We start from the raw sequence: 14,946 nt of genomic DNA on the forward strand, positions 1-14,946 counted from the left end.
CCCACCCATCCCATCCCGCACCCGTGTATGCGTGCCGCCGCCGTGTTTGGTGCACGCAAATAAACAAACAGAGTAACAAACGGCAAGGAAATAGGGCAGGCCCAACAACAGCAGGGGAGGGATGCGTCCGTACGAGTCTTTCGTCAAACGTGCCCGATGCATCAGCTGCACTCAACCCAACTCCTGGAGAATGCAAGCGAATGATTTCGTTACTTCTCACTCCTCGCTAAACACAGCGAGTTCGGCAACAACACAGTGGCACCGAGACGAACCATCCCCGAATAAATGGTGCAGCTGGGCATGCCATTTTTTGCTTGTCTCGCTCCCTGCTCCCAATCACACGTCCCTAGTCGTGACGATTTTGTGTCAATTTTGAGCAGCAATTTTCATCGCAAAAACCCATCAGCCATCAAAAAGTCAGCAGTATTAATCAATCCAAGCGCTTTGGTGTAGCTGTTTGTGTAGCTCTGATCGAACTCATCAATCGCATCCTTCACGGGCTTGCAACAGTTTCGTGCGAGGGGTGCTGCACTGCTGCACCGCACAGCACCCGAGCGGAGGGGTTGCGTGAGTGATGCGCCCGGGAAATTATGTTTTGTTGGCATTCTCGGATGCACTTCGGGCACACTTCACTTCATTGACACGCTTTTGTTGTCAGTGGTAATAAAAACGCCAGTTGCAAGAAAGGCTGACTGATTTCTCTATTCTGATGCGTTACAGGGCCCGACATGCGTATGTGTGTGTATATATCGCACGCCCAACAAAGGCCGTTTGTCACATCGATTCACAGCTTCAAAACATGGCACGAGTTCAGTCGCCCTTTGCCTCAATGGTCGTAAATTGATGTTTAAATTCTTTTTTTCCAAAGGAAATACATTGACTAGAATTACAATCCACGCACATAAATTTTCACTTATCTAGCTCTAACTTATTTCTTTTATACTTCTGCCCATAAAAACCAATCAACCGTTGCTATTTGGATGAACTCATTTGAGTAAAAAAAACATGATATACATTATTAATTCTATATCGTTATATTTAAATGGTAGCGAATTTTCAACACGTTTACTGCTAAGCCAAATTAGCAGCTTAACTGTCCGACGATTAAGCTTATCTTATGATTAAAGCCTCGATCATTCAGAAACGGAGCAATTTGTTTTGACCGCATCAAAATCTCGTTACAGTTTTATTTATTTTGTTATTCCAAATTTCTAGTTTCTCAGACAGGATTTTGGATATGATGTAGCAGTGCACAGTCCCAAAAGAAGTGATATGCTCTTTGGAGCGCACCCACGACTTGCGACTCCAATTATTGTTACTCCGATTCCGACTCCTGCAAAATCCGAACCACTAGTACCGCCCGGATTCGTTTGGAGTCGCCCGGAGTCGCCCAGAGTCGTCCGGAGTCGTTCGAAGTCGTCCGAAGTCGTCCAGAGTCGATTGGAGTCGGAGTCGTCCGAAGTCGAAGTCATCCGGAGTCGTCTAGAGTAGATCGGAGTTTACCAGAGTCGGTCGGAGTCAACAGGATCCGTCTGGTGCAATGTGCTTGTGATCAGGCATTCAATTTAGTTGTGTTTTTTGTCTTTCACTTTGCGCTTGCACTTCGTATACATGCCATGCGAACGATTCTGGGCGACTCCGAGTGACTCCAGATGACTTCGACTCCGGTGGACTCTGGACGACTCCGACTCCAAACGATGCCGGGGGACTCCAGACGATTCCCGACGACTCCGACTCCGAAGGACTCCGAATGACTCCGGGCGATACCGAACGACTCCGGATAATGATGGGTGGACCTACCTTCCGGAATCGGCTCCGAAATTATGGGCGTCAGAATGGAGTCGAATCCAAAATTTTGCCAACTTTACCCAAAACTACCCAAAAGTCATTACTCCAATGAGTAATTGAACAAATCGCCCAACAAATGAAGATAGAAAGAGATTTATAGATAGATTAATAATAGATTAATCATTATCAAACTAACATTGACCACATCAAAACGTCAAAACCAAACTAAATTATGCACGCAATAGAGTGCATTCTATTCAAAGAGACTATTTCAATTGGAATAATAACAAAAAAATGCAGACAATGCAAAATGTCCAAAATCATAATGGTCAAAGTTTCATTTTATTCATTTATACACGCACAACATGTTTCAGGAGGGGCAAAATTTAAGTTATATATAATTTAATTTTCCCTAAAGGATATTATAAATTGGATTCTACAGTAAATGAAAGCGTTGTATGACCTTCAAGTGTAATAAAACATGGCTCGTCAAGGTTTCCCGTGCCACTGTACCGTAATTTATGGATGGCCCCATGTGGAGCGCCGTTTATAAAGGCTCATCAGGACTCGACCTCACCCGGATACTCAAATAACACGAATAATGAGTCAAAGTATATATTTTATCACAAATTCCTGCATTTTTTTAATTTTTATTATGTTTGGTAAAACCTAGCCAATTTTAACTAACTTCATGTTTTTTGCAATGAGAATATTCGAAATGTGCCGTAAATTATAGCGTGTTATGTTATGAAAATGTGCTGTGCTAACCGTTGTTTCAAAGTTCCTCTTCGCCACGAAATGTCACCTTTGTATTGAACTGCTATTTCTCAACAGCACGGATAAACGGGCAGCCGAATAAAAAGTACCCAGATAAACGGCGCTCCGCTGTAATTAGTACATCAAGGAATTCAATACAATGCAATTCCATTCAATATGACTGCATATCCCCTCTAGCGAATTGTCACTTACGAGTGCAAAACGTTGTATTTTTTATTTAAATTAAAATTATCGATTTTTTTGTTCCAGTTGTACTAAAAACGAATAGTTTGCAATATCTGAAATATCCGTTTAAATCTAACATTTTAAAGGCAAAATAACTATTTAGTACTGAAAAATTCAATAAAGTTAATTGATCTAATTTCAATTTTAATCACTCGTAGGTTTCATAAAAATAAGTTTTGAACGCTTTAACACGATCCCATTCAAAGGCCAAATTTCGTCAACTACCAAATAAATTGCAATGAAAAATTCATGTTAGAACTCATTCATTCAATCAATTATTAATAGGTCAAATTGAAAATAGACTGAAAAACCTTCCAATATGAATGTCACTGTTGCGATGTGCCTTAGTTGCGAACAGACTGTACAAACAACAATTTAATGTCGAACACGTAATGGATTTTTTTTTTCGTTTATGTTATCATGCGTTATCAGAGAAAAAAAATTGTGGCAAGCAGCCACCGGATATAACCGGCTGATATGAGAAAATGAAAAAAAAAAGATATGAAATGTGAAGCTGAACTGTGGCTAATCATGCCGATTGAAAGTACTTGTTCAACAGGATTTCGTTGAATAGGTGAAATCATATCATAAAACATTTTGTAGATAAAAATTTTTTACATCGATTATCAACAGTTTCTAATAGCACAAAAATAGTTTACCCTACAGATAAATTTTATAACATTAAATAAGGAAGCTATAATATCTGCACTCTCTTCCAAACAAATAAAAATAGGTGTTCGGATGAGTTGATAACACCATAGCACAGAAGCAGGATTTACTTTAATAACTAAATTGTATTAACTGGTGCGTTAATCCAAATAATGTTAACAATACGCACTGGCCCATTCTTACCTAGCTTACCACCATAGGAATACTACAAAATTGGGTTTTCTGATACCAGAGGTGAATACCGTGGTCCACCGCTGAAGGAAGCTTTCTTTTTCGGGTATATCACATACAGAGTCAACTGAATTCCAGCCAATATTCCTCCGAGAAGATTTGGAATCTAAAGAGTAGTGTATTATACAATGGTAATGGCATGATTGAGATTAGTCCAGTCATCATTAGCTAATCAGCGAGCTGTACTTACCTGTATAAATCGATCACCAATAAGTACCCCATAGGCCGTCCAAAGTAAGCACACGAAAAACGATGCAACAATGATTGGAAAAGGAAGACTGTCCGTATTCTGGGTACGGATGACATGCGCTAACATTGTAAGCGGTGATGCGAAAAACAAAACCGCCAAACAGCAGCAAAGCAGACCTAAAGCAGGCATGTAAAGTAGATGGAAAGTTAAAATCTTTCTACCAAATGGTCGGTTGTTTTGTTTACCTATGACACGGATCGACTTCTCATCGTCCGTCTCGAATAAGGTGTACAGCGTGGCGCTCAATATGATGCAGGATATGACCATCATTTGGCGTATCACCTCCCGCTTGTTTACGCAGAATATGAAAAATACCACGGTGTAGGAGAAAAACAGTGCGGATCCGATAAAGTTGACCAGTATCAGAGTACTTTCCTCCGTCAAGACACCATACTTGAGCCACATGAAACAGCTAAAACACAGATGGTAAATCATTACACTCAAATTCAACCGTACACAGTGGATATAGTCACGGCGTAGTTTACTTACGAAAGAAATCCGGATATGAAGGGGAAGGCTGATGTGTCTCCTGTTGATTTCTTCCGAATGTAACGATTACATATCACGCTGAAATCGGACCCAAAGAAAAAAGTTTTCATAACAATGCAATGTTTGGATCATTTCCTAAGCATACTCACGTTCCAGTAAGAAACTGCAGAACCGTTGCAACCGTGGCCAGGCTGGCAAGGCTGCCTTTGGACATTATTCCGTCCATTTGTTGACGCGGTAACAACGCTTAATACCTCTCAATTGCGGCTCACAATCGGACTTTTCTACACTCCATCGAAACAGCAGTACCGCCTCGACACGCGACCAATCATGCCCCGTGCTTTGTATACCCTTGGCTTCGACAAATTAGGGAAAATGGACAATTTCCATTCGGTCGTATCCGCTACGTGAGCAATTTGTTTATAATCAGACGTGTTTTTGACAAAAAACGGTACGTGTACACATCGGTTGCTACCTGTGCCTGGTTGGTCCATTTCCACCGCATTTGACAGTTGACGGCAGAACACTTCTTTGCTTGGAAAAAAATTAAAACAAAAAGCAAACATTTTATTCAGTAAAAACTACAGAAATTTGCATTTATTTCAACATAATGAAAGAATAGTAAAATAAGTGCCAAATTGCATCCATTGTAGAGGTGGGAGCTCGGAATCGGACCTATCCATTTCCGATTCCGTGTTCGAAATCAAATCCTGAGCCGATTCTGATGCTGGAATCAATTCCGATTCCGGAGTTAACTCCAGAGCCGATTCCGGAGTTGAATCCAGAACCCATTCCCGAATTGAGTCCGATTCCGTATCAGATTCCGGAGCCGATTCCGAAGTTGACGTTGTAGCCAAATCGCTCTAGAGCGAAATCAATTCCGTAGCCGATTCTGATGCTGGAATCGATTCCAATTCCGAAGTTGACTGCAGAGCCGATTCTGAAGTTGACTCAGGAGCCAATTTCGGCGTTGACTCCGGAACCGATTCCCGAATCGAATCCGATACCGTATCCGATTCCGGAGCCGTTTCCGAAGCTGACTTTAGAACCGATTCTGGAGTTGATTCCAAAGCCGATTCCCGGAGTTGACTCCGGAGGCGATCCGAATCGTTCTGGGAATCGCAGTTTGCCCCGATACCGGAACCAAAATTGTCTCCAGAAATAAAATATGCTCCGGAATGAGAATCAGTTCTTGAATCGAAATAAGAAGTTTCAGAAGCGAAAGAAAATCAGGAATCTCCATAGGAATGGATAATGGAACGCCTATTCTAATAAAGATGTCGAATCCGACTCCGATTTCGAAGCAAACTCCGATGCCGGTACCAATTCCAGAGCTAGTGCCATCGTCGATTCCAATTCTGGAACCGATTCCGGAAACTGATTCCGGACCTACTATCCGGAATCGATTCCAAAAAACTTCGGAGCTAGCCGGAATCTATTCAGACGAAAACTTTATTTTTCCCATCACTAATCCATTGCGCCCTTTTTTGAATTTTATTGTCTACGCTGCGCCTTTCTGTCAAACTAACCACTGACCGTACCTCTTCCGATACGATTGCGTGATGTAAACATTAGGCCGCGCTCTAGCAATCACCATCCCTGCGCACAGTGTTGTCTCGTCCCATATGTCAAACCACCCCACACAAACCCAATCGATCCCGCTCGCGCAGTGTTGTGTTTGCTGCGGCAAACCCTCACTGGCGTTTCTAGTTCGAGTGATAAAGAGATTGTGCGTTTGAGTTCGTTCGGTTCGGTTTGGCCGGAGCGCCTCATTTAACAGGGGGTTCCGCCGAAATTCTACCTCATTTGCATGTAGATCACATGAGCCGAGGGTGAAGGCGCTTTCGACAGTGAACACGGCACAGCATTCACGGGGAGTGTGGTGCAACTACACTCTATACACGTTTGCTAAATGCCGAAGGTTGTGCACACACAGTTTGTGTTGGTGAAAGTGTTTCTGTTAGCTTATAGTGTGCACTTTGCTGCTGAGTGTATGTTCTCTGCTGGTGGTAGCGCGTGCCTGGCGTGAATTTAGTGAACGAAGTCTCTAACCCTCTCTACCTCAACAACCCACGATGGAGCCGTCCGATCATGAAGAAGCAAGCGTTCTCTACAGTCCCGGCCGGGAGCCCAAAATTGTACCGCACATAAACGCCAACGCGCGCAAGGTTGGTTCTCTGCTGCTCTTTATTTTTTTCTACGCAAAACACCATTACCCGTTTTTATCTGCCACCGCCCGATACACTTAATCCCTCGATTTCATAACACGGGTACGGGTATGGTCACGGCCGCCGCGAGCTTAGGGCGGCGGTAGGAATGCGTTTCTTTCCTCGATCGGCCAGCAGACGGTCGAATAAAAATAGTGAAATCGAGACACGAGAGAAAAGAGCATCCAAGAGCGCGCGCGAGAGAATGAGAGAGAGGGAGAGAGATCCGCGCGCGAATCAAGTGTGTGGCATTTGCGAAAAGCGTTCGTGAAAGCGTGCAATAAAGGGAACTGGTTGGGTGAGGAGGGGGAGGGGGGAGAGGATGACTGTATTACAGCCCCCCCCCCCTCCCCTCTCTATTACTGATGTAAATGATGAATGCGGCAGAAACAGCTGACGGACGGCGCCAGACGATGCACAGACGCACGGCTGCGCCGCAACACCAAACGACCGGTGGGAGGGTTCACACTTTACGTGGAGGCAAACTATTTATGTTTTGCTGTATAGCTCAATTATGGTTCACAGTGTGCCGGCGACAGGCGTGTTTCTGTTGACGGAAATGAAAATCTACTTCCGAATGGCCTGTCCGACCCCCCGGTACGGTCGTTGGTGTTCGTATCTCCGGCGGTCAATAGAAGACGCGCGAAAAGTAAACACGCGCCGCCGTAGCCGTAGCGTGGATGATTCAAATCTAACCGGTTTGTTTGGATAGCTGATTATGATGCAGCTCATGGATTTGTTGTTGTACTGGGGACGCCACCTGCCCGAAAGCATCTCAATCGGTACGCGAACAGTCGGCAATCGTGCGGTGACGTCCGGATGATGGGACGCGCCCCAACAATAAAACCGCCGATAATAGATTATCACACACACACACACACACACACACACACACACACACACACACACACACACACACACACACACACACACACACAATTAGCAACATTATTGTCGATAATAATGGAGGGATTGCCGATGTTCGTCGATCCTGCAATCGGGAATTATAGCCTCGAAAGCCGTTGTACTGTCCAGATTAGTCGCTTAAGGGCCGAACGCTTCGACGGTTCACTTAACGAGGGGCGCAACCCGCCACGTGGATGTGAAGATAGGGCATCAAAGATCACAGCTAAAACGCGTTGTTAAAAATCGAGCATTAAAATTAGCGTATAATTAGGTGATTAGAATTACTAACGGCCGACGAGAAACAAAAATGACTTTCAGTGCTGATCCGGCGCAACAGAACCGTGAAGTGAGTGATAAGGATTATAGTTAGCCTTGTGGAGGGAAGTGAAATACGAACCACCAAATCGGCCGTTTGTCCTTTAGAGCTGAACTTGTTTTTCCTCTCGATAAGAAGAACAAAAAAAATGATAACTATACTTTTGCCCCAATCAACCGAATCGAAGATGCCACACTCATTTTGTTAGATGTGTCTCAGCAACACTTTAAAATAATCACTACGGTTTTTTGTTTGTTTTGTTTTTAGCCTTCAACCTGATATTGCACGCTTGACAGCTTACAGAAGCTGATAAGCCGTTGTATAATTTTACAAAACTTTAATTACAAAGCACACGAAATGTTTTACTCGTCCATCTTTTCTGACTGAGCCTTAAGCGCTTTATGAACTACGAAGCCTATCTTCGCTTAATCCGGGACAACGCCACCGAAATATACAGCCAGCTATCGATTATCTTATCACAAGCAAGATAACAATTCAATGCGGCCGTTATTGGTTGTCTTGTAAACGGTCTCAATAGCTGTAGTACATATACAACCATTGAAGCCTTTTATCTGAAACATGGCATCTAATTAACAGTTACATAGTTGTAACCCTGCTCTAAAAACATTTCTCATATTTTTTTCTTTTTTTTTGTAGGAAACCAGATGGACGTTTTGGCTGATTACTGCCGGTTTATCGACTACCTTCGGTGCAGCAGTACCAACCGGTTACAATATAGGCGTCATAAATGCACCGGCAAATGTGAGTAAACGCACCACGTGCTACGTGGTAACCGCTTGACGGCAACATTAAACCCAGCTGCTCAAACATACGGGAGTGGGAAAACCGCACACATTGCTAGATTTTGTCATTTTACGATTACAACCAGTTGCAGCTCACCGGGAAGCGCGGGGACATACGGCACACACACACACACAAACTCTCTCCCTCTGAAACGCCAATGAAAAATTGCAAACGTGTCCGCGCAATTGTGCTTACCGGAAGTAAGCGCTTCAGTTTTATATTTCCATTAGTACCACCGTATTTGCGTAGCGTGCTGGCGGGACAATGTAAAGCACAGTTCTATAAACAAATACCGTTTTCGCTCACTTTCAGTTTATTAAAAGTTGGTGCAATGATACGATTTACGAAACGTACGAGAGCGTCTTTTCGGAGGGTAATCTGGAGACGTTCTGGTCGGCGGTTGTGTCCATCTTTTTGGTTGGCGGTGTAATTGGATCGCTCGGCGGTGCATGGGTTGCCGACAGACTCGGCAGGTAGGAGGCTTCAAGAGTATGTTTTTAAAATTGCTGTCAGTAATTTTTGTCTTCCTTTTTTTATTTTTTATTTTTTTGCAGGAAACGATCCTTCCTGTTGTGTGGATTTCTGCTTTTTGTCGGCGGCGTATGCTTCCAGTTCTGCCAGACGCTCAGCTCGGTGGAGCTGCTTATGGCTGGCCGTTTCTTGGTCGGATTGGCCGCCGGCTTGACCACCAGCACGGTTCCAATGTATCTGACCGAGCTGGCCCCCCTAGGGCTGCGCGGTGCGCTCGGCGTGTTCTGCTCGATGGGCGTCACCGGTGGGGTGGTGGTCGGGCAGATCATCAGCTTAGAGGAAATATTCGGCACCGAGGAACACTGGCAGTTTGCGCTCAGCTTCTACGTCATCCTGGTGGTGATCTTTTTCGTACCGTATCCGTGGCTGCCGGAAAGTCCCAAGTACCTGTTCGTGATTCGCCGGCGGCAGGACGAGGCGGTGAACGAGCTGAAACGCGTCGCCGGCAAAAAGGTTCGCGACGAGTATGTGCGCGAGCAGATTGATGCGATGCGCCGGGAGTGTACGCCGGAGAACGACGAGGAATCGTGCGGCGATGGGCAAAGTACTGTGCAAAAGCCCAAAGAACGTACCATTTGGTCGGTGCTGACGGATCGGACGTTGCTGCTTCCCTTGGTGCTGGTCTGTGCCTTACAAGGTGGCCAACAGCTGTCCGGAATCAATGCGGTAGGGCAAAAGGACGCGAGTGCCATCATTAATGGTTTTGTTCGTTTTAATAAAGGTTTCTTTTTTTCATTTTCTAGGTTTTCTTCTATTCCGTTCGGATATTTGAATCGGTGGGCCTGAGCTCAACGGACGCCAAGTTTGCAAACCTTGGTGCCGGTTGTCTTAATCTGTTTGTTGCGTTCTTTAGCCCAATTTTAATGGCAAAATTCAACCGTCGCTTTTTGGCCCTCTTATCATGTGCGATGTGTGCGTTGTTTTTGTTCTGCCTTACGTTCATCGTATTCTTTATTGTAAGTATTGAGCAAAACAGTACAGTTAGTGGTGGGAGCTCGGAATCGAACTTAGCCATTCCGTGTTCGGTGTCAATTCCGATTCCGGAGTCGATTCCGTAGTCGAATCCGCAGCCGATCCTGATTTCTTGTCCGGAATCAATTCCGGAGCCGATTCGATGCTGGAATCGATTCCGATTCCGGAGTTGAATCGAGAATCGATTGCGGAATCGGAATCGGCTCCGGAATAACAATCGCCTCCAGAATCGACCTGGGAATCGCAATTTGCTCCGGTAACAGAATCAAAATTGACTCCAGAATTGGAATTAGCTCCGGCATGAGAATCAGTTCTTCAATTGAAATAAGAAGAACTAAGAGCTTCAAAAGCGATATCAGTTAGAGTATCTCCATAAGAATGGATCTTTTACAAGTAAATTTTGATTATTTGCGGCTATCAATACATTATTGATTGTAGCATCATTGGATCTAATCGTCTAGTCTTATGGTGATGCCGAAACCTACTCCGATTTCGAAGCAGATTCTGATTTCAGACCCATTTCCGAATCTGGAACCGATTTCGATTACGAAACCGATTATGATTCGAGAATCGATTATGATTCCGGAACCAATTCCTTCCGAATCCGATTCCGAACCTACTATCCGGAATCGATTTCGACGAAAACTTCGTTTTCCCATCATTAATCACTACAGTGCATTGCATAGGTTTAATTACATATCTTCGTTTCCTTATATTTTAGGACGACGTGGAATGGTTTTCTTATGCAAGTATCGTCGCTATCCTGTTGTACATTCTCTTCTACCAAATAGGACTTGGACCGATACCTTATTTCATCGGCTCTGGTAAGCGATGCTTGCAGTAAATTTTTGTAAAAAAATTTCCTTAATTTTTCGTCCATTGCATTTTTAGAACTGTTCGAGGTTGGTCCGCGGCCCGCAGCCATGGCCATGGGCAGCTTGGCCTCGTGGGGCTGCAACTTCATCGTGGCCATGCTGTTCACCACGCTACAAAGTGCTTGGGGAGCGTTCGTCTTCCTTCCTTTTGCGTTCACCTGCGTTGCGCTGACGGTACTGCTGAGGATTTATCTGCCCGAAACGCGCGGCAAGCACATCTCGCAGATTGTACCGCTGGTTGCTAAAGGATTCAACTCCAAGCCGCTAGTGCCTTAGTGTTGCCGGTCCTGCCCACAGCAATAATGACATTAAAACAACAACAAAAACAAAGCAAACAAACCTACAAAACAAAAGCAGCCCCGAAAGCTACACAGAAACATGTTGTGATTTTTATTACTTGCTCAAAGACAAAGATTGGTGGAGTGGATAATGGAGGGATAAAAAAAAAAAAACGAAACAAAGTGGCTTAACCGTTTATCCTAAGCTTAGCATTGTATACTAGTACTTAGCTTAAGACGAGCGTTATTTTTAATAAACAAAAACAAAAAAAAGAGAATTGTTACACGATACAGTGGATCTGGACGGAAAATGAAAAATGAATAAGAAAACCAAAACGCTTACCATTTGTTCAGTGCACTGTACACACACATCGTATGTCTACCCATTTGCAAAGACCAAGGTAAATATTAGCCCATAGTGGTACTGTGCTTGATGCAATTTGCACCTTTTCCACTTATCTTATAGTACAGTGGAGACTAAAAAGGGATGAGAAATAGTTCGCGTACCACCCGCACCAAAGACCGGTTTGTTAGCAAGGCTGTAAATTTTATCCGAATCCCTGCTGACGGTTTACGCAGCCACAGTGTGGAGGAAAGTACTACAAAATTATCTGTTTAATGCATCGCTACTTCCTTATGAACCGTCTAATGCGTGAAATGATGCATATTGCCCAACAATCCTGTTCCGTCCTAAGTCAGTGTCGTCGCAGCTAGTCATCGCAGAGCTCACACAGAGCAGAACGATGGACCTGACATTGCCGGTTAGCAAACGGGAGTTAGGGAGCTGTGTTGTGTTTCACTTTAAATTCAACTACACTCACGGTCGCTACAGGAATCCGGCTGGACGTTACGATTGGTCGGACTCGGTGCAATCACTAGCTTGGGCGCATCGATACCAGTCGGCTACAACATAGGCGTGATAAATGCACCCACCGAGTTCATTAAGCACTGGAGCAATGAGACAATCTATCGAAGGTACAACGTGCTGCTGTCGGATGATTCACTGCGCGCGATCATTGCGTCGATCATTTCGATTGCGCTGATCGGTGGCGTCATTGGATCGCTTCAAGGAGCCTATCTGGCGGATAAGTATGGAAGGTACGTTTCGATTTTACACCACCTCACAAGCTCAGATATAAACTGCTTCAAAATCCCTGCCAATGTCATAAAAAAGGTGCAAATGATTCGCCAGCCTCGGTACTCAGTACTCTGTCCATACGGCATACTATAGAATGGCGATCTACGGGGCCCCAAAATCGGCGGGCCCCAGGCGAGCGCCTAGTCCGCCTACCGTTTGATTCGCCACTGATGCACCAGTGATAAACGGTACGGGAGGCAGAAATTACAAACTTGAAATCGACTTTTAGCGCCTTTATATAAAAAAATGTCGAGTATTCTTCGTCTTTTGGTAAATATTTAAAGGGTTCCATTGTGGGTCGCGGCACTACTTGAGTGTGCGAGATTTGAAGTGCTGGTATGGCAAATGTCCCATTCCGGCCAATGTGTCTCGTCAGCTAACACCGCTCGGGATGGAACTTAAGCTTCCTGTAGGTATTGACGATTGGAGGCAACTGGTATCGACATTAGGACATTATTTCACATTGTGGTGAAACATTTATCTTCCCAGGACACTGGATGGACATGGGGCCTTTGTTGGTTTGGTGTAATAGTGAACCTTTCCGTCTCCGTAGCCGCCGGTTATCAAGTGAGCTCGATCAATGCACCAGCTAAAGTTAGTACACCTCCACCTACTGCTACTAATCCCTGCCGCGATTGCTGTTAACAAACGTGACGTCATATTTTGTTAACATTCGTAACGCTTGTATCACAGCTCATCCAAGACTGGCTCTGCACCGTCTTTGTTGACCGTTACGGAGTGCAGCTTACAGCGAATGCACTCCAAATCGTCTGGTCCGTAATAGTGTCTACAGTGTTACTCGGTGGAATTATTACCTCCCATTTCAGCGGCTACATAGCCACAATCTATGGCAGGTGATCTACTGCAGACTGCTACATCCCATTGTGTACTTCACGTTTGTGTTTTTCACCCTTTTTCTAACCGCTCTTTAACACTAGAAAAAAATCATTCCTATTCTGCGCACTACTACTCACCGGCGGTGCACTATGCTTCCTTTGCTGCCGTGCCGCATCATCGGTGGAACTGCTGCTGCTCGGACGGCTTCTGGTTGGGCTGGCATCTGGCCTGACGACCGGTGTGATCCCCATGTACCTGGCGGAGGTTTCGCCAATCAAACTGCGCGGTGCCATGGGTGTGCTGTGTCCGTTGGGGCTTACCACCGGGGTAGTAGTGGCGCAGGTCGCAAGCCTCGAGCAGGCGCTTGGGACGGAAGAGCACTGGCACTATGCTTTGGGTTGCTTTGCGGTGCTAAATCTGTTCTGCTACGCCTTTTACTTTTGGATCCCCGAAAGTCCCAAGTACCTGTACAGTGTGAAGGGCGATCAGGCCGGGTCGCTGCGCGCCATCCGGAAGCTTTTCGGGCGGCACACGATCGGGGATGATTACATTAAGCTGCAGATGGAATGCGCCAACGGCCAAAACAGTCCCTCGTCTCAGGAAGATGGTCAACCGCAAGTGAATCGATCGCTCTGGTCGGTGGTACGGGATCCAACGCTCACCCTGCCGCTAGTGCTCGTGTGCGCTCTTCAGGGCGGCCAGCAGCTGTCGGGAATAAATGCGGTGCGTATCGCGCATCCATTCTGGCGCTATCCTTGGCAGATAATTAAACGTTGATTGGTTTCTTTTCCTACTTCCAGGTATTTTTCTACTCAGTGTCCATTTTTGAATCGGTTGGATTTAGCTCGCAGGCAGCCAAGTTTGCTAATCTGGGTGTTGGCTGCTTGAATCTGTTTGCATCGCTGTTTGGACCGCTGTTGATGGCTCGTTGCAACAGACGAACCTTATGTCTGCTGTCGTGCTCTTCCTGTGCGATCATTCTCTTCGTTCTTACCCTTTCTATACATTTCATCGTAAGTATTAAAGTGTACAACAACTACACAAAATTAACATAAATTTCAACCATTATTTACAGCACCTGATCGACTGGTTTTCGTACGTTTGTATTGGAACCATTTTACTGTACATAATATTCTATCAGTTCGGTCTCGGACCTATTCCTTTCTTCATTGGCTCGGGTAAAGCGAACATTTTACGCTTTAGATAGAATCTTTCAAATATTTGCGTTACTTTCTTTATTTTTCTTTCAGAGCTTTTCGATCTTGGGCCTCGACCAACGGCCATGGCGTTGGGAAGCCTTTCCTCCTGGGGGTGCAATTTCATCGTTGGGATGGCTTTTCCAACGCTTCAAAATATATGGGGCGCATTCGTGTTTCTTCCCTTCTCCATCACGTGCGTGTTGTTAACGGTTTTGATTAAATTTTACCTTCCCGAGACGAGAGGCAAGGAGGTGACCGATGTGGTCCCGAAGGTAGCGCACGGTTTTCGTTCCAGAGTTAAGGAATAATTGTTACGAGTTACAATAAAACTCACAAGCGTAGCAGAATGCGCTGAAATGAAATCAATCCCTTAAAAATGCACCCAAACGACAAAATTATTTTAAAAAAATAAACAACAATTGGAACTGATTAATGGTTTAGAAAACATGATTAT

General features: G+C 44.8%; 3 protein-coding genes across 5 annotated transcripts; 2 read left to right on the top strand and 1 right to left on the bottom strand.

The window, feature by feature from the left end:
- Positions 1 to 3,564: 3,564 nt before the first annotated feature.
- Positions 3,565 to 4,917, bottom strand: LOC121593215 (sugar transporter SWEET1). The gene is made up of 5 exons (XM_041915409.1): positions 4,579 to 4,917; positions 4,430 to 4,507; positions 4,126 to 4,352; positions 3,881 to 4,056; positions 3,565 to 3,796 (listed from the first exon to the last, which is right to left on the bottom strand). Exons 1-5 carry the CDS (start codon positions 4,653 to 4,655, stop codon positions 3,665 to 3,667), a joined length of 690 nt encoding a protein of 229 aa, XP_041771343.1. The 5' UTR covers positions 4,656 to 4,917; the 3' UTR covers positions 3,565 to 3,664.
- A 1,136-nt stretch (positions 4,918 to 6,053) lies between these two features.
- LOC121593214 (solute carrier family 2, facilitated glucose transporter member 3-like) lies at positions 6,054 to 11,333 on the top strand. Of its 2 annotated transcripts, none has more exons than XM_041915407.1 (7): positions 6,054 to 6,597; positions 8,516 to 8,620; positions 8,975 to 9,135; positions 9,217 to 9,859; positions 9,937 to 10,149; positions 10,887 to 10,989; positions 11,057 to 11,333. In XM_041915407.1, exons 1-7 carry the CDS (start codon positions 6,505 to 6,507, stop codon positions 11,314 to 11,316), a joined length of 1,578 nt encoding a protein of 525 aa, XP_041771341.1. In that variant the 5' UTR covers positions 6,054 to 6,504; the 3' UTR covers positions 11,317 to 11,333. The 2 variants fall into 2 exon arrangements, with proteins under 2 accessions (XP_041771341.1, XP_041771342.1); XM_041915408.1 differs by lacking the exon at positions 6,054 to 6,597 and adding an exon at positions 7,685 to 7,888.
- Positions 11,334 to 11,976: 643 nt separating this feature from the next.
- Positions 11,977 to 14,942, top strand: LOC121593971 (solute carrier family 2, facilitated glucose transporter member 3-like). 2 transcript variants are annotated; one of them, XM_041916786.1, is made up of 7 exons: positions 12,428 to 12,865; positions 12,946 to 13,050; positions 13,150 to 13,310; positions 13,395 to 14,016; positions 14,094 to 14,306; positions 14,369 to 14,471; positions 14,544 to 14,942. In XM_041916786.1, exons 1-7 carry the CDS (start codon positions 12,848 to 12,850, stop codon positions 14,798 to 14,800), a joined length of 1,479 nt encoding a protein of 492 aa, XP_041772720.1. In that variant the 5' UTR covers positions 12,428 to 12,847; the 3' UTR covers positions 14,801 to 14,942. The 2 variants fall into 2 exon arrangements, with proteins under 2 accessions (XP_041772719.1, XP_041772720.1); XM_041916785.1 differs by lacking the exons at positions 12,428 to 12,865; positions 12,946 to 13,050; positions 13,150 to 13,310 and adding exons at positions 11,977 to 12,079; positions 12,151 to 12,416.
- The last annotated feature ends 4 nt before the right edge of the window (positions 14,943 to 14,946 follow it).

Source organism: Anopheles merus, chromosome 2L (assembly GCF_017562075.2).
Source record: "Anopheles merus strain MAF chromosome 2L, AmerM5.1, whole genome shotgun sequence".
Lineage (NCBI taxonomy): Eukaryota > Metazoa > Arthropoda > Insecta > Diptera > Culicidae > Anopheles > Anopheles merus.

Bases quoted from the DNA above. Each gene is read 5' to 3' on its own strand.
- LOC121593214 (XM_041915407.1), top strand. From the start codon at position 6,505: ATGGAGCCGTCCGATCATGAAGAAGCAAGCGTTCTCTACAGTCCCGGC. The intron at 8,621-8,974 runs GTGAGTAAACGC...GCTCACTTTCAG, and splicing joins TCATAAATGCACCGGCAAAT to TTTATTAAAAGTTGGTGCAA. The intron at 9,860-9,936 runs GTAGGGCAAAAG...TTCATTTTCTAG, and splicing joins AGCTGTCCGGAATCAATGCG to GTTTTCTTCTATTCCGTTCG.
- LOC121593215 (XM_041915409.1), bottom strand. From the start codon at position 4,655: ATGGACGGAATAATGTCCAAAGGCAGCCTTGCCAGCCTGGCCACGGTT. The intron at 4,057-4,125 runs GTAAACAAAACA...TGCCTGCTTTAG, and splicing joins GAAGTCGATCCGTGTCATAG to GTCTGCTTTGCTGCTGTTTG. The intron at 3,797-3,880 runs GTAAGTACAGCT...ACTACTCTTTAG, and splicing joins TTGGTGATCGATTTATACAG to ATTCCAAATCTTCTCGGAGG.
- LOC121593971 (XM_041916785.1), top strand. The intron at 12,417-13,394 runs GTACGTTTCGAT...CTTTAACACTAG, and splicing joins CTGGCGGATAAGTATGGAAG to AAAAAAATCATTCCTATTCT. The intron at 14,307-14,368 runs GTAAGTATTAAA...CATTATTTACAG, and splicing joins CCCTTTCTATACATTTCATC to CACCTGATCGACTGGTTTTC.